Here is a 27060-nt window from a genome sequence, read left to right as displayed (position 1 = left end):
TTGATGAACCTGAAAAAGCCCCCTCCTCTCTGCTTACTACAAGCAGAGCTTGAGCAGCTAGTTCAGATTCATGGTGGTAGGTGAGATGAATCCCATCTCCTCATGGAACTGTGTACAGCAGACCTGTTAATAACCCCAAAATGAAGGTATATCACTGTTGCCCTGCTGTTGTTACTTGAACTGAGCTCGTTACCACTGTCCCAGGGTAACCAGCACAGCAGATACACCAAATTTCTCATGGCTAGCTTGACTTTACCTTTATACACGGAAAGCTTAAACTGGGTGCTTATGCTGGGTGCTATATGAATGACTCGGTGTAAATGCATTGAAGGACAAGAAGTTTTAATGTTAACTGAAATAGGACTGGATTCTCAAAAAGGGCTCAAACCGGCCTTTTCTGCACTATCTTTTCAAAATAAAACAGCCAGTCTCTGTAAAAAGGCAATCTGCATAGAAATGCAATACCACTGGCAACAGTCTCTCAGTTACCATTAGAGTGCTTGCAGGGAAAGCTGAAATGGTTTAGCATACTAGACACTAAAGAATAAAATTACCTGTATATTATGCCCTTGGAATGGAGGAATTGAAGCCCGCATATGATTTCAGCAGCATAAAACCTAAGTGACAGAAAGCACATGTTAGAACTGATGCTTCTCCACAGGCGTTTCCAACTAGATCCCAAAAGATGGAAATTTTGTCTCCACAAAGCCAAAATGTCATGAAGTTCCCAGAAGGCTTGAAGTGTCTCCTGAAGGCTTGGGGTAACGGGGTTTTACAGGTAATTGCTGGATGATGTGAGATCCCCAAAAGCACGCCACACAGCTAGCAGCCCAACTCCCACTGAAACCACTTTGCAAAATGATAGAGATCTGGAGCCTACTCACTTCCAGGAATTTGGAAGCCCCACGGCATGGCTAGCTGCATTTTTTTGATATGTAACTGACTATGAGGACATGTCCTTCAGTGCCCAAGCATGTCTCCAGATCAGCTGTGGACCAAAAAACCACCACCCAGCTCCTACTGCCCACCCTGCCTCGCCTCAAGGTATGATCCTTGTCACAAGGAAGGCAGACCAGGTAGGGCCTGTGCCTCTCCCTTATTTACGTGTTTAAAATAATGAGTTACAGCGATGCACCAGACTGCAAACTGCAAATCACAGTTAATGCCTCAGGCCTCAGAAAAGCAGCTATAATTTGCCACATTCAGCAGCTGCTGCACAAACAGCAGAGCGGTCCCAGCAATGGGACAGGCAGGTGGGTGTCTGGGTTTGGGGACCACCACCGGTCCCTTTGGCTTGTCAAACAGACCTCTTTCTTCACTGCTCACATTTAGGACTTGCTTTGGAAATTTTATCCAAGACAGGAACTAGCTAGCAGCTTGGTCTGTTTGAGTTTGAGATCTTTGTTCTCAACACATATCTGCCTAAAGGACAGCACCACGTGCTGCTGCGAAGGGGCAGTGCAAGGCTGCAGCACCAGTGCACAGCGCAAGTGCTCTCCCAGAAGGGAACATAACCGTGGGATCGTATGCCCCTCCAGGGCTGTACAGCTCTGCTCCCTCAGTCTTCAATGCATTGGCCCTTAATTTTGAACATTCAAATGCTTCGGAAAAAATCATCAAACTAAACACTGATTTAAACAAAGGTCTGTTTTCCTTTTTTAATTATTAAATAAAAATTAATTCCTATAGTGGTTTCAATATTGGCTTTCAAAACACTTTTTGCTTGTAGAAGGATTAAAAGCACCTTTCATTTATTCTAATTCTTCTATTTACTTTAATCAAAGCTAAATAAATTTTTAATTCTCAGTTGGCGTATTAATTTTTTGTTTAAATTTACCTTTTGCACTTTCAATAGGTTTTTATCTCTCCCCTCCCCAAACCTTAAAGGGGAAAAGGGAAAATTCTATTACTTCTAACAAACAACAGCTTCACCTTTTACCACTGAACTGGCAACCTCAGCTTAAGCAGGTGCTGCAGCTTGGCTACAGGCCACCCAGTGTTGTAAAGAACAAGAAATTTGGTTCCACAGACGGCTGAAAATGCATCTGGGGGATTTCTTTGACAGTGGTAAATCTGGGCTGGAGTTTAGATCCCCACCATGTCATGACTGGGGCCTCCAATTATGGGATGAGCAAGAACTCAACGAGGGCAACAAAGCAACCCCAGGGCTGCCGTAATTCACAGCAGACACCTGTAGCTTGCTTTAAAATGACCCTCATCCACTGGCATTTTTAAAAAGAAAAAAAGATCTCAGGATGCTTGAGGCTGTTTATAGACAGTGGAGGCACTTCCAGAGGCAAGGTCTCCGCTGGATTGCACGGTCCCTCTGTAGCCCCTTTCTGCCAGAAGGACCACAGTCCTGGGAAGGGGACTAATCCTACCAGCAGGGCAGGCTAAGGGACAGCTTCTATCCAGCTCAGTTCTCTCCTCTGAACAAATGTTTGTGAGACTGTGCTGAGGTCAGCGCAAAATACGGGAGTCAGGTCACAGGCTAGAAGGTGGTCCCTGGTTTCGGGCTAAAGGATAAGCCTGCAGGCAGATGCAATGCTGACGAGGGTGTAACAAGCAGCGTCTGTAACGCTTCCAGACAGAAATAGCTTCCTTGGTTGACCAAGAATGTAAAGCAAGGTCACGTCTGACTGAAATTAGCTGTGTGGATGGGCTCTAAAAAGCCTTCTGTGGGAGGGGAAAGAGGACAGGGAGAGGAAGTGACTGGATCTAAGTGCATCACTGAGTCGAGGTGATGACCTGCATGCCTGTTGTGTTCAGTTTGGAGAAAGCTGGGACAGAGGGTGATTCTTCTTCAAGCACAAGCACTATCCCCACTTTGCAGTTGGGTAAGGTGCAGAGAGGTCAAATAATTTGCCCAGGGTTTCCTCTACAGGACAGTAGCAGAGCTGGGAATAAAATCAAGATCCCTGGTGACTGCAGCTGCTGCCTTTGCTTCTCCCATGTGTGCAACCTGCAAGCCAAAAGGTAATGATAACATCTTACGTTGCTCTGGGAAGGTCAAACTTATGGCAGCTCTGGATATGGAACATGAGGTCTCCTCCATTGAGGTATTCCATCACAAAAAAGAGGTTTTCCTAGAGAATGAGACAAGATGACAATAAGGGGTGGGGAAGCGTGAAATAAAATTAAAAATGACACACACACACACCACCCCCCACCACCCCCCCAAGGCACTTGAAAAGAGGAAGGAAAAGATTTCTGCAAGGGTTTTGGAAAGAAAGCAGTTTCTTTTTCAGATTCCTCCTTTCTCCTCTTTGTTCCCTAAGCTCATACTCGCCCTCCCTGCTCTGAGTTGTATGAACAGCATTAACAAACATTGCGAATCCACTTGATTATCAGCTGGTGCCATTGATTTTTAGCAGCAGAGCTCAAGGCTCACTAGAAGGGGCTGAGTAACTCTACAACAGAAGGACAAGCTTCCTGGGCGATGAGTGGAACAGGCAGAAGTAAATCCCAGGTCTCCTCTGGTCTCCAGCCCAGTGCATTATCCATCCAGCGGACAGGTCTCAATCTGGTTTTACCTGCATATCAGCACATCTTTTGTGGAGGCATGTGGGCCTGACTTTTTCAAGTTATCAGAGATACTGGCCAGATGCAGCAATCTGTTTTAAGCACATGCTCAATTTTAAGTCTGAAAGCTGCTCTATTAAACAAGGCATGGTGCAACTTGCTAGTGGGAAGATTCATGAATCAGTTGTATTTCCGGATGCCCATTGAGTGCTTGCATGTCAGAGAAGCCTGGAAAAAGATCCAGTCCTTGTCCCCAGCTTCATGTAACCATCAGCCATTTGACCAGGGCAGTGGAAAACTCTCCTCCCGGTCCACAGAAATGACAGAGAATCTTTGTAAGAATAAAGAGCAGAACCCATCACCGAGGTTTCCTTTCCAGTCTTTGATGTACGCCATGCTGATCCCCTTGCTGCCTCATCAGCCATAACTTCACTAGCAGGCCCCTGCAAAGCTGGACGCTGACTCAGACCAATCCCTTCCACACTGAATTGCACCCACAAAGCAGGAGGGGCATCTTTTTCTGCATATCTGTGCAATGAGTTACGCTCCCAGTTTAAACTTCTGTTTCTGGAATCTCAGATTTTGTGCATAAATGCATGAAAAAAATAAAATGGATGCAGTATTTTTTTTTGCTCAAAAGCCTCTCTGTTCTGTATGCATCTGAAGTTAGTCATCTCCAGGCTATGCTAAAGTTTACAACTGTCTTCCGTTTGTTGCCTATTGCCCATAACATTTTTTTTGGGGGGGGGGGGGAGGGGGGGGGGGTAATAAGAGTTCTTTTCACTTACATTTTTAACAGTCAAGGGAAGATTTTTATCCATAAGATCTAATGTAAGCATCTCTGGCAGCAAGCCAAGAGCTGGCTATTTAAAAAAACAACAGTGTTTGTTCCTTTCAGATAACAGCTGTCTGCTCTAATTTGTGCAATTTCTTTAGCTAGATCCTTTTAATTACAGTACTCTTCTTTAAATGGACGCCTGGCTGGAAACCCCACCTGTCATCCAACAAGCACAGGGCCAGATATGGCCTCCCAGGGAAAGAATACAAATTTTGCCAATAAACCAAATGGGTGCAGGTTTTCAGCTTGAAGGTCTTGCATCTGTAGAGGTCTGTGCACATCAATCAGTTTAAGCAAGTAAGAAGGCCAAATGGAGATCGGCAATTTACTATTGAGATGCATAAATCTTGGAAGCGATGTGAGCTCAGGAGCCCATTCAGGAAAACACTTGAACAGTTGCTCTTTGTGAAGGTACACAGGGAGGTGATGAGGTTTAGACAACAACAGACCAGCAGCCACATGTTTCACACTGGGACAGAAGAAACCTCATAGGTCTTCAAATGGGCCATATTCAGCTTCAGTGGACTGAGAGAGAGAAAACCCTTGGGTTTCCCTGGGAAGTCCACTGACTGAAGCTACACTTCATCACACATCTTTAAGTGTAACTTGAAGTCTGTGTTTTTTCAGCAGAATAAGCAGTTGTACTGTCCTTGTTCATGGATTTAAGCAACCATCCAATGCAGCTATTTAATTGAACTGAGGACTTTAACTTGAAACTGCGGACTTTGGCAGCATCCTTCTGCCATTTGAGGAAAGAAGAGGTGGACAACCTCAGATGAATTGCAATCCAAAGACCATTACAGGAACTCCCTTTCTCAACTGTGTAAAGCTATGAAGCTGAACACTACAAACTTGGCTAAGGCACGATTAATACTGAATTTCATGGTCTACCAGATGCTATAGAGTGGTACGTAAACACTATTGAAAAAAATGATGGCATCACTCCGACTTTTCTGCTCCAGGACTTGGAAGTTCCCCTTGCTTCTTACAAAGGTCAGTTGTCTGGAATGGCCCATGCAGAAAAATTGCTTGAGATCAGCCCTAAGTAGTTCGTTATGAGTAGCAAGATATAATCAAACAGTGCAAGCTGCAAGAAATGACTGGGGATGGCTTCCTAAACCTGAGATCTACAGAGCTGTAGAACACATTAAAAATGGGAAGTGACAAAACCCATACGTGAAACCACCAAAAATTCAACAGTGTCCTAGAGGTTCAAAGGTTAGAATGGCACAGAGGACTTGTTTGCAGACAGGCTCCAACCTACACGTCCTTCTCATCTGATGGCTCCTGTCTGCTGCTGCCAGGCTCTGAAGTCTCTCAGCACCTGGAGCAGGGGAGAGTTGGTTAATGATTTCTCAAGATGTGGAGGCTGGGATGGCATGCTTTTGTCATGCTCTTTTTTCCCCTGCAACGGTCCTAGCTCAGGGATGTTAAGCAAACAAACAGCAATGCTGTTCCTCAATGGTGAGCCCTATAAAGCTCTGAAGAAGGCTTGGGAAGAGCCCCTCACCCTCACCCTACCTGTCTGCCTTGCAGACAGATGACAGATGACTTGCTGACTGCCTGTGAGAGCATCCTGGAGTAGCAAATGATCAAGCCAAACTTCTGGTCACAGTTCCAGAGTCACACGACAGAGCAGAACAGGCCTCATGGCAGAGCCTGGGGCCATCATTTACAACCACAGAGCCCAAGGAGAACTGTAAAAGCATTTCCCACACACAGCAATGGACACTGCCCCAGGACAGCTGGCACTAGTTGTCTTGAGGACATCCATATATCAGCCATTCCCTACTTCCAGATCATCTTCCAGTGGCCTTCTCCACTGCAGCAGAGGGAGCATGGCAAACCCCTCTGTGGGAGGATGAAGCACTACTCCTACAGCAGACAGAACCATACAACATGACGTTGCATAATATATGGTTAGATACACACAGGTGTGCATCCTGCACACAAAATAACCCAGCACCCTAGCTGAGTCAATCCTGCCAGGTGCTGAAAAGACTTGATTACTGCAGGAACTCAATTTTTTGCCCCATCAGGCCCTCAGTGCCTGTGCTGAGCTGAGCTCCTCTCTGCAGAGCCACCTGCTCCCTCTGCCTCTCCAGGACATGGCAGGGATGGAGTTAAACCAACCTGCTTCTGATCTGCATGCAACTGCTGTGAGAATGAATAGTCACTATCAGAGATGCTTTCAACTTCAGAAACAATGAGTATAAAGCAGGCAGCATTTAAATTGATCTTTTGAAGGTACATCCTATAACAGGCTCTTAAAATCCTCAAACCAGCTGGAAGCCCTCCAGAGCACTTTTCTGCAAAGATTTTCAGATTTTGTTTTCTTTGCATTTGAAAGCACTTGCATACATACAAATACATGATTTAACAACATTTACTGAAGAGCAAAAATTCTTCTTCCCAGGGCTTCCAGGAGGATGAATACTGGAATAATTAATGCTGCAGGACAATGTGGCTTTACCCTTGTTTAGAGCAGTTACTCTTAGCAAATGACTCCACAAGGCTCCTTGGTGCAGATTAAGTGCCCTAACCCTACTGCATGCCCACTGAATTAAGTTGGCCCTTGCCAAGAGAAAGATTTGACACCATGCAACTCCTGCATCTGATTCTTGTCTCACATTTTCAGGCAACACAGCTCAGCCCAGTCTGGGTGCTCATCCACGTTTCGGATCTATTTTATTTCACAGGATTGATGGAAGCCAAAGGGCTCTCAGCATCACAGCATCCCATCCACTGGGAAAGCAAGCAATGCACGCACTCCTCACCATGCCTATTCCCATGAGGAACTAATGCTGAACCACTCCTTGTTAGTAGGTGACCATAGGAAGTAATATTTGCACCAATATTATTGCTATTTGCATGATCTGGGGATGAGTAAAATCAATTTGTTACAGATTAAAGCAACGTAAGGTTTAATTTTGTTCTCTGGTTTAAAGGGGTTTTTTTTTCCCTCTTGTGTAATATCAGCCTGTCTTCTGGAGATGGCAGCATTTCTTACAGCTGTCGAATAATTCAGTCCAGTCCCTGATCTGACAATTTATTTTTTGTTTTAATCTTTGCACTGTCAGCATTTATGACTGCATGTTAAACTGTTCATTTGGGATGCTTAGCTTTGTATGCCCATCTTCTTGGTACAAGGCATATGAATATATTTATATACACATATAAAAATAAATATGTATACCTAAAGGTGCAGGCACAGCTGGCAATAGCTCCTTTCACTTGAATTCTGAGATCCAGGACCCTTCCTCACAGCTCAGAACAGGCAGAATACATCACTCACAGAGGTAAACTGAGTCACTCTCAGCCCTGTCTTGCAAGAGAAAGTGACTTTCCTATTGGTATTGGGTGGGATCTCAGAAAGAGACTAATTTTCTTAGGGCTAGAAAAAAGTTTCTTTGATGATTGAGGGGTAAAAAAAATCACCACACCAAAAACTAAATAAAAAGTAGTCAAATGTATGAAATATAAATATTTATCAGATGAAAAATAGGGGGAAAAAAAGTAATGTTTTTGTTTTAAGAAGTCAACTTTCTTTCAGGATGAAGAGCAGCTACACTGCAGGCTTTTAGAAATGTCAGGCAAAGCTGAATGCATTTTAGGATGATTTTCCTCAGAGCTGGACAACAGGAGGGCAATGAGGATGTGTGCGTTAAATATGCTGATCATCTATTACTTAAAAAAAACATGCTTGTGAGCTGCTCCCCTCTTTTCCTTGCCTATACACTCCACCTGTTCACACCGCATGGATTGACACCATGTAGAAGTGTCTTGTAAAGACTCTATTTTTTATGTTATAATTACAGCTGCTCACACCTTCTCTGGCAGAACCTTGTTGAAACCCCAAAGCTCTGCTGAGGCACTGCTATATCTACAGAACCACATTGGAATTTTGACCAGGATTGAATGAGACCTTGCCAGTTTTCCTGCCTGCTGGTTGCAAAAGACAAAATCCTCAAAGACTCCTTAAACTTCCCAATTCTTCCCCAACTTTCCCATCAGCTGGTTCAACATATCAGATGTTTCCAAGCTGAGGTAGCTCCACCAAAATACTAGGAGGATGGAGACCTAGAAACCTTGTAGCTTGAAGATATGTCTCCCAAATGGCTGAACACCAAGGCATGGATGGTTTGTACAAGGGAAAAAGATGGTTTGTCCAAGGGGAAAATCACTGCATTGCCCTGTACCCTCTTCTTTAGCCTTCCTTCCTGGTCAATGCCAAAACCAGGATGCTGGCTAGAAAGGCATCTGGTCTGGCCTCACAGGACACGTCATATTGGGAGCAGCACATGGTATTTTGTTTAGTGCATCCAGTGGTTCAGCAATGCTGGAAGTCAAGGCTCGCAACCTCACCACCCTGCCGGATGACTTCTGCAATGCATCAGCATCCTGCAGCTGTGCTGTGGTCAGAGAGGATCCTGCATTGCCTGGGAAGGGTATGTGAGCCTGATCCAGGGCAGCTCAGAAGGTCCGTGGCACAACCAGGCAGTGGAATTGAACATTAAACAGGTATGAAAAGCACATGTGCCAACCCATGCACTTTGATTCAGGTCAAATAATTCAGCCCTGTTCCTCTAACACCAAGACAAAGATAAAAGAAAACTGAAATTGCCCTCGGAAAATTTAGCAGAAATTGTGGTTTCCTCTGAGGAGAGATTTTAATGAGAAATTTCCTGAAACTATTAATGGAAAACACTTCAGAGCCTAAGAATTTTCAAATTAGGATCACACTCCTTATTTACAATCCTTTCCTCCTTCCTGTCAATGTAAGAGATGTTAAAGTCAGTACTAAGCATATTAAAACAACAGAGCAAGTGAAAATGGTTCACCACCAGGACTTGGAAAAGATGTAATACATTAGTAAAGCAGTAAAGAAATGTTTCTGTAAACTTACTTCTAAATTGCAATAAAGATAACTTCTCTTTTGGGTTGAATAGTCTTTTGTGTTGCTATTTTGTGCTACAAGCCAAAATGCCTCAAGACTTAATTTGCATTTAGGAAAAGGGTGTGAATAAAAACTTGGTCAATGCAGTAAAGAAACAGTTAGAAACAGAAGTGACTTTTAAAAAGAGAAAGCCTACTTTTATCGCAGAAGGTCAGTGAAATGCAAAAAGAAGAACAAAATATAAGCACTGTGATGCTAGTCACTGTTTTGGCAATAACTAATTTTGGGATTTCACAGAATTATAAACATGTTTTTCCTCCTCTTTAACATAACAGTGTCCCTTTAAATCTAATACAACAGAATAGCTCTCTGAGCTTGTTGCTAAAATTCACACCATATAATTATGTCAGCTGAATATCTGGATACAAAGATTACTGCAGTAAAATAAAACAGTCAAGTTCAAAAACAGATTGGGAAAAAAACCACAAACCACCCACCCATGCATTTGAATTTATTCCTATGTAGCAAAACATGACAAGTATTTTGAGTTTCAAAAGAACTGATCATTCAGCCTCCACAGGAATAAAAAGGAGCATTAGGTGCCTGGTGCCTACAAAAACCTGTCTGAAGGGCTGTCAGGCTTTATATAGTTGAGCACTCACTGATTACCTGGGTTGAGGCCGGGAAGAAACTCACCCCAGAGCTCAAAGAACTGTCAACAGATTATACGACTTTTTTTTCCCTTCTGAGACATGGGGACTACTGAGGTTCTTGTTTCAGTGTAGGAATAATTCCTGGTTTTAGTGTCCTTTGCAGAAGGACTCAGTACCTGAAGCGGCTCAGAAATATTGCAAGCCAAAGCGTTAGGGATTCAGACAGGCATTGACACATGCATTCCTGTTTGACACTGCTTATCTATCCAGAGGAACCTTAAAAAAAAAAAGTAAATCAATTTTTCAATTGAAAATTCAAGTTTTCAATATTAAAGTCCAGAGAGGGACTCTACACAGCAGTGTCCTGGCTTCTAAAAAGATTGCTCTGAAAGGTATTACAATGGAACCATGCTGTCCTTTGAGCCGTGAAAGACTGTCCGTGGCTTGTCACAGCTCTCCTACTCTGAATGACTTTCACGCATTGAGCAATCACCACTTGGCTTGCAAAGGTCAGAGCAGAAAACCATAAGCTAGAAATCAATCACAGCCCAGAGCGCCTTTGGCTCGGGCAGCCACATTCCAGCTTCTCTGTCTGTGGACTTGAGGGCAAAATGGAGAGATGAAATAACTTTAAAGTGGCAATGATGACTTGGGATGAGATGGAGGGAGATTCTTTCTGTACGCCAAGAGGACAGTAGTGTGATACTGCCCATAAGACAGTGTAGGAAAAGATAACTTGGGTGTTTGAGCCTGGCCCCCAAGGATTTGTCAGGCACTCATTGCTTTTCCATCCTGCAGGTTTTCCTTGCCTCAGCCACAGCTGGAAGCACAGTCGTCCCCGTCCCCCATCTCCCCCCACAAACGATCAGTAAATCCTGTCTGGCTCCTGGCATGACTCCATTTGGTCTCTCATCTTTTTGCTGTGGCCTCATGAGGGAAGCAGGCACTTGCACACACGTGCTGCCTGAAACCAGAGCAGCAGACTGCTGCTGCTGTGTCCATCCTGAACCTGACCTCCAGCTCCCAGACTAGGCTTGGACCAGGCTGGACCACAGACAACACAGTTCTGCTCCTGCATGCTAGTCAGCCGCTGGCATCAGTCAGCACCCCCTTGGGCACCTGGAGCTTCAGGCGGCACAAGCAGCTCTCCCTGCGGTACAATCTCCCTTGTAGAGCTGTGACTGTTGTGAACATTTTGTCTTTTTAATTAAGTCTGGATTTTCTTTGCTTTTGGAGTTGGGTCATTTGTTTTTTCCTCCAAAATCTAGCTCCCCCCTCCAGGGAATTAATTCCTTTCCTCACCAGGCAAGGATCCATAGGATCCATTCCCAGGACATGTTGTCTTCACTGATGGTCCCAAAGGGGTTATTAAACATGAATGCCTGAGCATTCACATCACGTCACATCACCTATGGCAGTTCCCAGCCATTCCCTGTTATAATCTGCCTTTGAACAGGTGCCGCATCCCATGGGCGACTGGGATATACTGCAGAGGTTATATTTGTTCCTCCTGACCCTGCAGGAGCAGCGAGCCTCTCGCTGAGCAGGTCCCAACCTCACACTGTGCAGTGCTCTGTGTCACTGCATCCTGCGGCTGAGCAGGGGCTGGGAGCATCCTAACAAAGCCCTGGACAAGCAGCCTTGAGAGTGGTGTTGCTCTGAATTTGAGCTCAGGGACAGCAAGCATCTCTCAGGAGTGGTTTGAGTAGGTTGGACAGATGAGTCAATCTCTCACATTTATTTCCATTAATTTTTTTCTATGCCTTTTATGTGCTTTAGTGTTAAGATGGTTGGTTGTGGCTGCAGAAAAGGCTATGGAAAGCTGAATTGGTGGTTTGTTGCCACATAGGGCCATGAAGGTTCATACATTACTTAAACATCACTTCAATTTTGGTTTGGAGTCCTAAGCAGGATTTCAGCTTGTGCTACCCCTCTGAACTGCAGCCTTCACCACCAGTGGTCCTGCACAAATTAGGAAGAGTCTGATGCAATTTAGCAGTAACTGGGGGAAAAGGAGATTTCCAAAGTGAACGACAACATGTTTATTCTCCATAACCAGAGTTTCTTGAGTTAACTCAGATCCAGGCTGGTTGCTGCAGCATGCTGCTGTGTGGTACAAGAGGTTCAGGCAACACCATTGTGGGCACATCTGCACCCTGGCTGCTGACATGGCCTTCGCACATCCTCGGCCTAGGGTACCAGGATGCAGATTTTAACAGGGAGTTTCTGCATAGCCACCTCAATCAGTCTTGGACGCCATAATCCTCAAATGCCCCACAGGTTAATGTGGGGAAGGCAGGTGAAATTTCTGAAGCCACTTCCCAAGTGGTTAACATGAAGATCCCTTCCCTTAGCACCACTTCATGTCCAAGCTATTCCCTAACATCTAGCAGACTTAAGCACTTCACCAAGTACCTATATTTCAGCAAAGCATCCTCAGATCATGAAGGAAGGTGAGTGGTCCTTGTCTTACCTTGGTCTGGAACGTACAGAAGACATGAGTCAGGAAAGGGTGCTCCCAAGCTAAGGAGAGGACCCTCTTCTCTACCATCGTACATTCCACGTCATCATCCATCAGCACCACATCCTTCTTCAGGGCTTTCACAGCAAAATACAGGTCTGTGCTCTTCAGCTCAGCAAGGAACACCTAGGGTGGAAACAGCTGCTCAGAAAGAGCAATGCTCTTCTCAGAGCGGGCACCATAGCCCTGTGAGGACAGGAGCTGAGCTTGGACGAATTCACCAGGGCAGGCCTTAAAACAGTCGACGGTTATGGCCCAGTTCTTCCATTAAGACTTTGTAGACTTTGAGTTTGTTCCCCACACCCACAATAGCTTTATAAAGCTGAACCCTAGGGAAGGATGAGAAGGTCTTGGTGATTCCAAGAGTAGGGGTTACACGCCTGTGTGGGCAGGGCATGTCAGAGCGCCAAATGATTCTGGTAACAGAAACCATCCTCATGCAAATGCTCATGAGTTATGTTTCCTGTTTTCTGACTTCAAATAACAAAACATAGAATATTGCTTTGTCAACGTGTGACATGCAAATGCCCTGCACCAGAACTTCAGCAGGTGCAGACTGATGTCCACCAGTAGCGAGATTGTTCTATATCAGATGTGAGTTTCTCCTCTTCCTCCCAGTTAGTAGGAGGCCTGAGCAAACAGCCTGGGTCCCCTGTACTTCTGCAGGGCTTCTCTGAGAATAGCAAAACACACCCCAGAGGAGTCAGGACCTCTATCTATTTCTATAGGCAGGGAAAATGAGACACAGGGCAGCAGAGAAGGGTTTTCTACAGACCACAGAGCAAAGAAGTCTCCACTGGAAGGCAATGCCAGTCCTGATCTTTATGTTAACAACCTGTTGACACTGTTTTCCACAGACTGAATGAGTACATAAGATTCATCAAAGAGGTCTTTGAAGTTCTCCACCAGACACTATTTACTGAGTAAGCTCTGACATGTTTTAGCCCTGACAAAGAGTTTATTTACCCTTTTGGCTACTGCTGCATTTCACTTTGTAGCACTAGACAGACAGTAGAGCCTAGAGCCTCCCTCTGTCTTTGCAGTGAATGACCAGAAATGCTAACAGTGCTGATGCTGCAGGCACCCTTTTTGCCCCCGTTTTTGTGCGGGGCACTGCTCTCCTGGGGAAACTAGGGAACGCAGTACATTTGTGACTTGTGCTGTGGCTTCCAAGGTGCAGGTAGGCAAAGCTAGACCTTGTGCAGAGGGGTCTTCCTCACAGGTCTTGCCCTCAACCTCCCTGGTCCATGTAGAGCTGGAGAGACCCCTCAGGCATTGAGATCTGCACACCCTGTCCCCTCTATGGGGAAGTGAATCTTGCTCCAAGCAAATAAGGGCACCAGGAGCAACACCTACACAGGAAACTTGTGGGTGAGGTTTGTTGCAGAAGGGCATGAAATAGCCCATCCTCTCCACACCCACATGGTGCACTGCAGAGAGATGCAGACACTTACAGGCTTGGCGAGCCCATGTTAACAGCGGGGGCTAAAGCAAGGTACATAATTTGCTTCAGTGGAGGTATTAAAGACTTGACTAGACAAAGACCTCAGCAACCTCATCTGATGAGACCTGTTTTGAGCAGCAGGTTGGATTAGATGATGTCCAGAGGTCCCTTTCTTCCAACATAAATGTTTCTATGACATCTGTGCTCTGGAGTCCAGATTAGTTTGGGCTGTGAATTTTGGGGTATTCTGGCTTAGCTCTGAGATGCCTCAGTTCTGTTTCCCATGCAAACTGTAGACATGCCAAGTATTTTCAATTATGGAAAGGCAACACAGCACATATTTCAACAGTTTTAAGAACTGGCTGCAGCAATTGCTCCAGCTCACTTAGCAGGCAAAAAGCAGCCCTTCTTTAAAGCACAATTTTCACCTCAGAAGACATGGGATCAAAGCAATGTGATACATAATAATGCTCATTCTCCTTATTGGCTGTGAAAATACAATGGTGCATTCCTTAGATATTGCTTCATGCAGCTTTACGCTGGCACTGAACAACACGAGTCCCCTTCCAGGGGACATCTGCAAGAAGGAGGAACAATCTACAATTCATCAAGATTAATGAATCCTGTGAAAACAGGTGGTTCTTGTTTCAAAAGCACAAATTCTTGGCTGTTGCAAAATTTGCTTTACGCTCCAGTAAAGATCGGATCTGGGAAAGAGCAGTTAGCATTCCCAGCTGGGGACCTGCTGCTCTGGAGAGGAGAGGTGATCCACATTTGACTTTTCAGCTAATTTTTCTGCCTTCCTCCAAACTTGCTCAGCTAAGCCGGCAGGAGTAGCTGCAGGAGGGAGGACAGCACAGAAATCTCTCCCACCAGCTCCCTGTGGATGCCCCATCAGCCTGTCATGGGCACTCATGAGACAGCAACTAACGGGACAGAGGGAAGGGCAAGGAAGACCTTTGTCTTAGTCAAGGAGAAGACTGGGTTCAAGACTCAGCCATGCCAGAGCAAGGGTTCTTTGAAGACTTGGAGATGTTTTTTCTAAGTGGCCTTCAAACCCCATGCTATTTAGTGCCATAAAAAGCAATATGCAGATGTCTGCAGTGTGTCTCCATCCCCAATGCTTACCTTGCCAAAACTGCCCTTCCCCAGCATCTTGTGCAGGACAAAATCTTCAATGGTTAGTTTTAGCTGCACTTGGTGCTCTTGCTGCTCCTGGGGCTGTTCTCCCAAGTCTGACTCTATCAGAGACTCCCCCTTCACTGTGCCCTCCACTGGAGTCTCCCAGGAGATGCCCTGTGGCTCTGCAATACAAATCAAAGCATTCAAATAAACCCCTGGAAATTAGAAGACCCCCAGAACACTTACATGTATTGTTTTTAGAGTTTTAAAAAGGTATTTCAAATAAATGGAAATCTGGTGATCACATCTACTAAGTAGATCGGCTCTGTTTCCACATTGCTCTCTCTCTGGAGGAAATTTTACTCCAGTGTAACTCCCCCTTCTTCAGTGGCATTGCTCCCACTTTACAAAGTCCTTCATCTGTCTTTCTGGTTTATGGCAGCAAAACATGACCAAACTCTTCATTTCCAGCTGCCTGTGTCCTTCAGTCCTTCTTGCTGGTTGCCGCTATGATGTGGTCCCATTTTATTCAAGGTCTTTTCAACACCCTTGGCAAAGCTAGATGAAAAGATGGGACAGCATCTTCATATTGAGTCCTTGCTCTGGATGTGAAGCTCTGATCAATTTTTCCAGCTGTCTTGGAGTAGAATTACTCAGAGTTTCTTCAATACTCCATTCACTTGGATGTATGTGAACTTCTAAGAGATCCTGTCCCTTACTGGATTTATCCCTTGCACCCAAGTGCACGTTGCTGTACCGTTCTAAATTGCTGAACGGCAAGAACGCTACTCAGCACACAAACAGACCCGCATGTAAACCAGATGTGAAACCAGCTGGGGCTTTACTGATTCACATCAGCACAGCCAGTTCTACTTGTAGAAAGAAAATAAGCCCAGATGGGGACATCATTTATTTCCCCTTGGGGGCCAAAGGGCACTGTCCCCTTTAGTTCAGATGGTACCAATACCAGCCTCTGAGGCTCAGTAGCCTGGTGCTGCACAGTATCAAACCCAGAGTACACGTATAATGCTCTGCAGTCCTTTAACCAGTGCCTTCTGACATTTTGCTCTAGGTCCAGTTTCCAGGATATTATCTCCACACAGGGCAGTATTAATTGCTGTGGATGATGGTGGGGTTTGAGTTCTCAGCTTGACCTTTGGTTAGGGTCAGAGCTGAGGACCCACTGTCCCAGTCCTCGCTAGGTTAAAATATTGATTCACTTGTACTCTTCTTTTTCCCTCCCCTTTCTGGTAGATGTATTTTAAAGCTTGTGGCAGGCAGAAAAACATTGTGTCAGTGCCATTGCAGGTCTAGTGTAGTCACAGTACAGCATTTGGAGGGGCACCATGAACTGTGAAGCTGGAAGGGTCCTGAAATGACCTTTTACGTGGGCCACATGAGTCTAATGAAAGATGATGACATTTTTGCTCCTAATATCCAGAGTTCTGTGACTCAAGAACAAAGCAGACAAACAAGGGATCTCCCCAGGAGACTGTCATTTTTGGTTTAGACCACTCAGCCCCCAGTAGCTTTGTCCAAGCTCTGTTAATCAACGCTTTTCATTCACCCTCCTAAACATGAGTTGATCTCTTATTCACCCTCCTCAACATCTTACACCTAGATCAGCTTCTGGGTGAATGAAGTGGGGATCTGTCAATGGTTTTCAAAGGTACTGGATGTCAACCCCACCCAAAAATGTGAAATCAGAAAGAGAATTGGTAATGGCGAGCAGGACTCCCAATCTCCTGTTTAGAGTTTGGTTTCTCTTTAAAGTTCTCAGATCTTACAGTCTATGAGTCCCAAGAAGGGCAAAAACACATTATTGCCAGTGGAGGTATGAGGTGTGTTCAACTGCTGGCTCAGAAAGAGAATTTAGAGGTTAACTGGAAGAGTGGTAGTTGGTGTCTCATGTCACCAGAAGTTGGGATGGCATGGGGGAAGTGCAGGTTTATAGAGAAGGAAGCAGGATGGGATCCAGGGTATCTGCCATGCCCAAGTGATGTGGCTGGGAAGAGCTGTTGATACAACTCAGGGGCGAAGAGAAAGGGCATGTGTTGCTCTAGGCCGGATAGATGCGTGAAAAATTTACTGGCTAATGAATTCCCCACCCTTGTCACCTCCACCTAACCATGCACGAAACAAAAAATTAACAAAGCCTGCTGCCCCATATCACTAGGGGAAACTACCTTTTTTTCCTGCTGTAGATGCTGGCAATGCCTGAAGTGGTGTTACATCCTTCACAGGAACTGGGAAACCAATTTCAAGAGGTCCATCCCTGGAGATCTGTTCAGTGTCACGCTGACAGCGAGCCTGGATTACAGAAAACAGCAAAGGACTTCTAAGCCAAATGTCATGTTCTGAGATTATAGACATTGTAGCTTCTTGACTGTGAATGTCACAGAAATCAAGACCTAGAAGAGGTTTTTACTTATGAGAAGAGCATCTTTGTACCCAGCATTTAGGGGTTTGGTAACTTGGAGGAACTTACAGCCTTCTGTTAAATGCATGTGGGTGTTAACAGGTCTTTGTGCTGTCAATATAGAGATCCCTTGTTGTTGCAGCACTCTCCAAACTAGCCGGCTGCAACAAGGTCTTTTACCATCGCATACCAACATACTCTTCATACCAGTCCCTCTGCTGCCTTCTCCTAGTCTCTCCTTTTCCAGGGCATGTGTTCTCTCTCTTCTCTTTGCTTCTTCCTCTCCCTCCTTCTTCCTCAGCTGCCCCCGCTTCACTGGCTGCCCAACCCCTTACCAGAACCAGCCACAGCTGCACCTTATCTATACTGGCCAACCCACTGCCCCTGAAGCCAGCCCACAGCTGGATATTATCAATGATAATTAACCCAGCTTTGTTCTTCTACACACTGTTTTGCACAGGGGTCTGAGTCCTTGGCTATCTGCACAAAGGGAATTTAAATTAACAACTTCCTTCCTAACAGTCTTCTTTGAAGAGAAACTTGGAACTTGCTGTAGCCTCATCCCTGTTTAGTGTCTGGATGTTACTCTGAAGAACTCCTTGCACCAGGATGTTGCAGAAGGTAAGAGTTTGTCTGGATTCAAGGGTGATGAGACAAAAGCATGAAAGATGAATCCTGTGAGGTCTACTAAACATTAAGTCTCCACCTATGGCTCAAGAAGTTCCCAAAGCCTAGATTTCTGGAGACTAGAAGAGTATATTGGGGAAAGTATCTGTTGTTTGCCCTCTTCACCTCTAAAAGGTGGCAGTGCAAGGAGCTTTAGAGACACAGCAGGTAGGAAATTGAGAAGCAAGAGCAGAAAAAACTCTTATTTGGAGGTTTGGCAGCACTACCTATCACATAAGTGAGGAGCATGCAGAGCTAAACCTGGTAGATAGCACTTCAGGAAGGTATACATGGAAAAACACCTGCTGTATGGATGAAGATGTTGCCTTGGGATACTGAGTAACCTAAACATGGTGGACTAGGTACCTATGGATTTTGTGCCTCCAGTTACTCAAGAACTGAGAGGCATCCTAACAATCCTGATTTTGAACAAGGATCTCTAAATTGTTTTATGGTTTTGGGCTTGGGACAAGCTATTTTTCCTTCTTTTAATTCAATTTTCTGCGTTCGTACAGTGTTGTTCATATGACAGTAGTATCTAGGTCCTCCCAGCAAGACTCGGGTCTCTTCATGAGAGTCCCTGCTCTGGGGAGTTTCATTCCAAATAGATCAGAGAGTCACAGGACAAAGTGCTAAGTCACAAGTGCAGAGCAAGGTAGTGACAGCAGAAGGATCTAAATCAAGTTTCTCTTACGCTGCCTTGGACCCTGTTACACAACCTCAGTTACAAAACTGATGTAGCTACAGCTGCACCACATCACAGCACGAGTCCATCCAGGTCACGTCATGTCTACAACGGTGGTCAAGCAGACACCAGATAAAGATATAAGAAGAGTGCAGGCATGGAAAGTCACCTCCTCAGAATATTCTCCCTATCTCTGGAAATGTGCAGCTCAGAGATTTCCTGATTCAAAGGCAGTGCTTTTCTATTAAGAGTTAATCATTCTATTATTCCTGAATAGATTTCTCTTCTATGAACACTGGAGAATGTCACTCTCTTGAACCCATGAAAACTTTTGGCCTCCTCAAAGTGCTGAGATGAGTTTAACTACCTATATTTATATTCCTATTTTTTACTTTCAATTGCTACCCACAGTGCTCCACTCAATGCCCTTATGTTTCTTGCACTGAAACAAACATTGAACAATTGATCCTACTCTCTCTAGGTCACTCAAGGCTTAAAGTATTTACCTGCTGGGTGCTCTCTATCATTGCCAGAGCTTCAGCCATTAGTTTCTGGTTAACTCCACAAAGGTTTGCTACTTTTGTCTGGCACTTGTGATGGACGTTCATGCCACACGCTGAAAGAGAGAACAAGGGCTGTCAGGACAACAAAGGATAGCTAGGCTGTAAAGGGTTTGACATCAGGTTGGGCAGGAACATGTGCTGCTGTTGGCCAAGGGCAGAGATCAGTCACCAGCTCAAAGCCTGGGCACTGTTTATTTCTCATGAGATGGCACTTGGGTCATTTTATGGTTCTTTACAGAGATGAAGTTTTTTTATATCTTCTTCTGGGCAAAAGGTTGTATTTCTACATCCACCAGCCTTTGCAGCTACAAGCTACCAAAACTTTACAGTCTGTTAGCTCAGATATAAACTGTAATCACAGAACAGGATCTTCCTGTTGGTATAGGACTATGAAGATAGTGATGTGTCATGGGTCTGTCTGATAGTGGAAACGGAGCATGTGAGTGATTTTGGAAGATGAACAGCATCACTGAGATGTTCTTTGCCTCTTTGGGAAGTGACTCTTCAGCCTCGTAGACCACACACCTTTCTGTATACTGACACTTGTCATCCTCCTTAAGAATGAGGATGGTCCTCTTGACCACTCCTTCACCACCCCAGATGCCATCTCACACAGGTCTTGTAGAGAAGTGCGATAAATGAGATTTGGCTTTTGGGATTGCAACCCTTTAAAGACAACGGCCCACTCCCATGCTCAGCTTGTGTCACATACATCAGGGACTCACCATCACACTTCAGTCCTTGCCGTGCAAGGCCCCAGAGGAGGGTGCCACAGTGCTCACAGAAAGTCGGGCTCTTGTAGTTGTAGACTTTGAAGCGGTGAGGCATGTCGATCTTGAACCGTTCTTTATGGAACTGCAAAAAAAAAAGCTGTGTTGGTCATTCACTCCTCCCCACCTCAGCTCCGCATGGAAAACAAAACTCTTATCACAGAAGATGGGATGTTTGCTGCCTTTTGATCCTTGGCTATGACCATCAAGAAGAAATTATGCATAACTATCATTCCGATGTACAAAGCCAAATTTTGAGACATAATAACCGCAATTCAGCGGGAACTGGGATAACAGGTAAACTACATCCCTGGGCTGTATTTTTCTGACCAGAGAGCTGTTTGCATCTCATCTGTGCACCCAGAGTCCCTTAATGCTCAATGGAAAAACAGTGGTAGTTCTAAAAATTATTCATCCCATCCTGAAAGGGATGCCTACATTTGTTGCCATGAATCATTCCTTGGAAGAGCCTATTTTTCTTTTAGTACATGGGGAGTCAAAGGTGATGACAAAATTGGATACATCTACCCTGGAGATATCAGAAGACAAAAGAGATGAATCTCATCTCTGAAGAAGAACAGGAGCCAGGGTGGGACTGGAAGCAAACAGGAGCTGTGGACACCATTAAGGAAAAAGGAATAGTCCTATCAAGAGTTTAAGTTCCACTTTTGCCTACCAAAAAAGAAGGTTTATAATAAACTGCTGTGAGAAAAAGAAAACAAATAACAGTGGAGATGCTAGATCTTCCACTGCTTGGAAATCTCAGATAATACAGAGTAGGATGTTAAAGCACCGCTCTGGAAACTGTGTGATGTCCTGCCTAGCATCAGATAGTGAAGAATTTCCTCCAGTAAATCTCTACCTAATGTCCACACATGCTTCATACATTAGAAAAATGTCAGTCCTGATTCAGCAACTGCTTATTCAGCAGCTGCATTTGAGTAAATCACAAGTAGGAGGTAATGAAACCGCTTGGAACACAAAAAACAAAGTGCACAGATCAGATCACACAGCCTTTAGTTCAGTAGCACCTTCTGCTTCATCAGAAGTTGTTCTACAGCGATGCAGAAGAGATCTGGATGACACTCAAGTTTTTTTAAAAGCAGCTGAATAATAATACATACCATTGTTTCTCTGCTATTGATTGCTGATCCTGTACACTTGGCTATTACTTTATCAATGCACTTCTTATGAATGGCAGCGTTACATTCTGAAAGAGCAAGTGTGTCATGGTGTTAACAAAAAAATCCACTTGGGAAAGTAAATAATGATAGTAACAAAATCAAAAAAGTTTCTTACGTCTGCATTGATAGCCTTGTTTATTCAGGCCCCTGAAATACAGAAATGGTTAATTCTGCATTGTCTGAAAGCCTTGACAGAAGAAAGGACAGCAACATTTATGAAAGAAACAGAATAAAACAGCTTTGCTTTTTTATCAGTGTTTATCGAGCGTCTCTAAATTAAATATCTTCATTCAATCTAATTGCAGAGTGGTCCTCTGTGGTTTTCACAGCCTTTCCAGCACATATTCATATTGTGAATTTCACAATAGCCAAATAGCAAACTGGGCTGATGAGAAACGCCTGTGCATTTGGCCAAAACAAAAAATATTTATAAGAAAGTAAAAAAATTAAGGGAATTTTCACAGCTGGAATCAAAACTGTGGCTCACATCCTTGAAGTGATGCAATAACTCGGCATGTAAGACGTCAAGGGTCTCATCCTGCTGCCTTACTGACAGCAGTAGCATAGATATTCACCTATCTATCTATAGAACCATAGAAACTTTTAGGTGGGGAAAGACCTTCAAGACCATCAAGTCCCACTGTAAACCTAACACTGCCAAGCCCACCACTCAGCTGTGTCCCTAAGCACCATGTTTACAGAAGAACTGCTCCCTAGAGTTAAAAGGAGGAAAAAGCAGATCTGTTTTCATTTACCATACAAACTCATGACAGACAGAGCAGAAGGTGGGTTGTGGAAAGAACGTGGCCGTGAACTCATGACACTTGACATTATGGATTTTGGCCTGTTTGATGGCCCCCCTGCGCTGATGCAAGGAGAAGAAGCCTTCATTCTCACAGTCAGCCAGGTCCTTTGCATCTGGGGGAAAGGGAACAGAAGATGTATTAGGGTACTCTGTCCGGATCAGGCACCTTGAGAAAATGCAGCTTCCAAAATACTAAGTGACTGAAGCTAATGATTCACTCATTTGTATTAATATTTTTAAGAAATACCATTTCTGAAACCCACACAAGACTTGTTTCGACATTTTTTTATCTACCATTCCTACAAGGACAATAAACTTTAAACTTGGGACTCTGAGCTCCCTTGAATATTCATAATGCTCCCTTTGAAATGTAGACCAGAAATTTCCCAAGGAGAGATACTCTGCAGTTAAACATAAAATTCTGACTTTTTATAGCACTGAAGATCCATGCCCTAAAAAAGATGAAATTACATAAAAGTTACTAATTATCTATATATGCACACAAACACACACGTGTGTGTGTATATATATGTAGGTATTTAACAGAGTCCTTTATGTGTGCATGTATATGTGAGTAAGCACATATGTATGTTCCTAGGATGGTCTTATTTTTCCAAGCCAACAATTGCTTTGCTGTTTGCTGTGTCCATGCCATTATTCACAGTTCACATTCAAACTTTTTGGAACAGCAAATAAACCAATTTTGACTACACATGTGCACTTACATATGGGCCTGTGTCTACAAATCTAGATATGCATGTAATATCTCACTCTGTTTTCCTTTCCTCATGCATTACACAAGTTACATGGGTATTGTGTGGAAACTGGCCCCCTGTGTGATATGATGTTGATCTTGGTATTTGTAATAAAAACACAACTTGCATTTTCTATGCTTTGGCCTCTCTGATGTCTTATAACATACAAGGAGGCAACAATAGACTATTCTATAGTAAACATAGGAATGGATGGAGAAAATATAAGTATGGACATGTTATTAGCTGCTTTCAGTACTTTTATGCTTCTGTAAATGGAAGGTCCTTCTAGATAACTGCACCTTATAGCTTCATCCCGCACCTGAGGGTGCGAGAATTTCAGCATCAGACTGAAAAATAAGACTGAGCATTTGGAATGCAACCCAGTTTCTTCAACAAAGCAAAATGCATTTCACATAGCCATCAAACTCTGCAGGTGGGATTTAATTTCCAGTGGAGACACATAAGTGACAGTGTGTCCCCTGACCAGGGTGACTAAGTTGCTGCCACCTCCCTGGAGGTCTAGCTGGGGCAGACAATGGAGCCTAGGGAATGACTCAGCTGACCTTGCAGCAGAAACCTGCATTTGATCAGCTGGATCACTCTGTAGGCTATTTTCCTGTTTTGCTTAGATTGCTCTTGGTCTTAAAAGCCTAACTAACAAGTATACTTAGGTGCTGTCAACCACAAATTGTACCCCAGCCTTTACATCAGCACTACAATGCACACCACAGCACTTACATATGTACATACAAGTAGGATGATTTCAGGGCGAGCTGGCTCCTTATATCTGTTGTCTTGACTCATGTAATGAGAAAATCTACCACTTTAGTGGTAAAATGGACAAAACTCTGCCTTGAAAATCACAAAGGAACAGTAAATCTTCACCCCCACCATATAATAAAAATTGCTTCTCTGGAGTGTTCCTTCCAAACCCTTATGATAGTTCCTATGAATAAATCAGTAACAGCACAGGTAACTGCTTGAAGTGAAGCCACCGTATCTGCCCCACATACCCAGAAATCACGTCTATCAATTAACAAACAAAATCACTTGCCACTGATTTCCAGGAAGTATCTTGCATTCATCAGCATTCGCCCTTGAGGTTTCAGTTCTAGCTGGTTAAGTGAAAAACAAGAAAAAAAGACCAATGCCATCATTAAACAGCCATTCAAAGAAACAAAGTTCGTTTCAGATGACTCAAGCTATCCCCTTTTCCCAGTGGGAACTGATGAACGCCAATGAATGTTAACTTTTGGGTTGCTCCTACCTGTGTGGGCAACAAGGCAGGGCAGGAGCAGCTACTGAAAGAAGAGGTTAGATCACCTCTTAGCAAACATTTGGAGTGGCATGGTAGCAGGAATAAATGTGACTAAACCACAGCAGCTGTAGGTAGGATTTTAGACACCAGCACTACCTATACAGAAAACATGTTCCCAGTGGATCCTGCAAAGGGGGAAGCAGGAGCACTTTAAAAAAAAAAAAAAAGCTAACTTTAGCCAAGTACTTAAAAGATGCTGAAATCTTTTAGACACTTGGTCCTGGAAGTCTAACTGCCATTACAGTAAATGTGAGTGATGCTACCAGCTTACTCAGACATTTTTTGGGCCTTCCCACTGGACATGGCAATTCACAACTCACTGAACCTCTGTCCATAGGTGCCTTTGTAGATCTGGATCCACATACTTAGGCACAAGAGGACCTACATTTAAGGATTTCTTCAGCCTGAGAGCTACAACAGTGCCTTCCCATCCACCCCCAGCACAGCCCGAGCAAGGTTACCTCGCTGCCTTCCTGTTGAAAGTGTCCTGTGAGAAAAAAACGCTATTCTCTCTCCTCACGCCCCTTGCAGGAGGTGCTATCCAGGACCACCCTCCCCAGGCTGTAACTTGTGTTGGGGGAGTGAGTGCAGAGGAGACCTCAGGAGCTGCTGCCAGGCTGGGACACAGCAGGACCAGGGTCTCCCAACTCCACTTGACCTCAGGGCTGTTACCTTTGCTGCTCGTCACCTACGACCCCCCTTCCTCCTCACCAGGCTTCTGCCTCTCATGGCTCTGAAGCCTGAGGATGGAGCCATGCTGAGCAGAGACTTCTGGTTCTCAATTCTAGCTCTAAGCACCTCCGTTCCTCCAAGTTACATGTTAAATGTGCAAACCTCTACTAAATCTCACTCTTAGGTCTTGTGACCAAGGCATTTTTGACTTCTCTACTCTCTGTTTAACCCAAGCAGCTTAGCCTGAGAACTGGCAAGAGATATAAACCAGAAAAAATATCCAGGAAATCAGTTTCTCTCCAAATGTTTTTCCACCTGATGGTTATCCATGGCATGGCTGCTGAATACTACATGTTAAAGACTATTATCAAGAACTTTCTTACTTGGACTACCAGGGAACACAACCTTACACTTAGCATCCTTATGAAGACTGTTACTTCAAATTTACTCCACTACAACTCCAGAGATTTTAAAGGAGTTCCTCCAACTTAACTCCGATGTCAGGCAGCTGTAAATCAGTTACTTGACATTAGATTAAATTTTTAAAGCTGTTTCCCTAGAGCACATAAAATAATTCACATTTATCCACTCATTTGTCCCCACTGCGTTTCCTAATCAAAGATGAGTGTGTGGGCATGGCTCACCTCAACCAGAACCCTTGCTAACAGAGGGCATGTTTCAATTTAACAGCAGCAGATAATGTAAATGTGCCACTTTTTTTTTTTTCCTGACATGTGTGGAAGTCTTTAAGTCATACCCAAGTAGACTCAAAACATTATTCCTTGGATGGCAGCCAGCTCCTACTGCCCTGCTAGTTACCATCACAGCCTGACATGGACACAAGCCATTCTCCCACCCCACAGCAGCTCCCCACCGTACCCGACAAGAGGAGATAATGATGCTCACCCACATCTCCGTCTTCCCGTTGCTCTTTTTGCACCTCTCCGCCAGCACCTTGAGTTCCACTGTGGTCTCTGAAACCATTTCAGCACTCTTGTCCTTGACAATGATGTGCATGACCCTGCCGTTGTTGATATGGGCATCAAAAGTGCTGTTCCAGGGTGGGTACATGGTGGGCTTCTTCTGCACGTACACTTGGCCATTTTCTGTCAACAAGAAGGCGTCTGGATTAAGGGGACTTGCTTCTCATCTGCACTAAGGTCACCACTCTACAGTCCCCGAGACAGATCTGTGTTATTTACTCACTTTAATGTCTCTCTCTTGGACCATGTTAGAGTGTCATAGGAGGTTGCTATGTGAAGTGAAACCTAGGATAGGATTTGCCTCACTTCACTTTAGGGGTCTGCGATGTGTATGTCCATATCTGAGCTGTCTGAACATTGGCTCCATTCAGAGTCAGTGAAAAGAGTATCATCAGTATAAATCAATGGAGTTAGGGTGCGTTCATTTGACCAAATACAGACATCTACCTTAGAAAAGATAATTTCCATCTTTGACTCCATTAACTCTATGAGGTAGACCTTGAATGTGGACTCTGACACCACAGATACGCACTTCTAATCAGGTGAATTTCATCACAGATACCCAGCTACGTGTCATCATCTTTCCCATGCCAAATGAGGACAGGTTTGCTTTAGTGCCCCAAAAGCTGGGTGCACTTTGTGGTTAGGGTTCCGCTGGAGTGCATGTCCAGTCAGTTGCTACATCTCAGCTAGCTCAGGGATGTTAATACATGAACTATCTTGCAGACCTGCAACCACATCCACAGTGACAGAGCAACAACAGAGCAAACCTTTCCTGCTTTTCTTCCTCATGCATTAATTCCTCTTCTTTCACAGCAGACACATCTCAAAATGGTGATGGGTAAAAAAAGGGCATGTCTGAGGCTTAGTGTTAGCTTGCAGAGAGTTTTCTGTAGTTAGTTCTCTCTGAAAAAAAGTCTCAGCCAGTTTTATTTATTTCATACAGCCCACGTTATTTCATAGAGCCCTGTAAAAGGCTTAGACTCTCACTCAAGGTAAATTCTATTTCACAGTTACCCTCTGCAAATTTTCAACCCATCAAACACCAAAGCTGGAGGAATAAGAGAATGAAAAGCAGTAATGTGAGCAGCAGACCTGCAGCTCCTGTCTCCCAAAGACTCTGCTCCTACTTCTAATGATCCCAGCCTTTCCCTCATCCCACCCAGCTGGAAAAGCACATGCACTTGATAGCCTGGAACATGACACTTGTTGGAGAAAATCTTGGGATGGAAGGACTAATTCA

The 27060-nt window shown here is 44.3% G+C and overlaps 1 protein-coding gene across 3 annotated transcripts in view; it reads right to left on the bottom strand.

Annotated features, from left to right (window-relative positions):
* Positions 1–27060, bottom strand: part of PRKCQ (protein kinase C theta) — a 66872-nt gene that overhangs the window by 15123 nt on the left and 24689 nt on the right. For all 3 annotated transcript variants that reach the window (XM_056341105.1, XM_056341106.1, XM_056341107.1), the window contains exons 5-16: positions 25741–25940; positions 23899–23959; positions 22040–22202; positions 21400–21431; positions 21225–21310; positions 20056–20185; positions 19274–19383; positions 17184–17307; positions 15004–15179; positions 12384–12557; positions 2995–3086; positions 555–617 (exon numbers count right to left, since the gene is read on the bottom strand). In XM_056341105.1, coding sequence (XP_056197080.1) covers positions 555–617; positions 2995–3086; positions 12384–12557; positions 15004–15179; positions 17184–17307; positions 19274–19383; positions 20056–20185; positions 21225–21310; positions 21400–21431; positions 22040–22202; positions 23899–23959; positions 25741–25940 — 1411 coding nt within the window. The remainder of the gene's footprint in view (positions 1–554; positions 618–2994; positions 3087–12383; positions 12558–15003; positions 15180–17183; positions 17308–19273; positions 19384–20055; positions 20186–21224; positions 21311–21399; positions 21432–22039; positions 22203–23898; positions 23960–25740; positions 25941–27060) is intronic.

This window comes from Falco biarmicus, chromosome 5, assembly GCF_023638135.1.
Source record: "Falco biarmicus isolate bFalBia1 chromosome 5, bFalBia1.pri, whole genome shotgun sequence".
NCBI classification, from domain to species: Eukaryota; Metazoa; Chordata; class Aves; order Falconiformes; family Falconidae; genus Falco; species Falco biarmicus.
The sequence above is the reverse complement of the archived record's forward strand: the minus strand, read 5'-3'. Positions and strand labels throughout refer to the sequence as shown.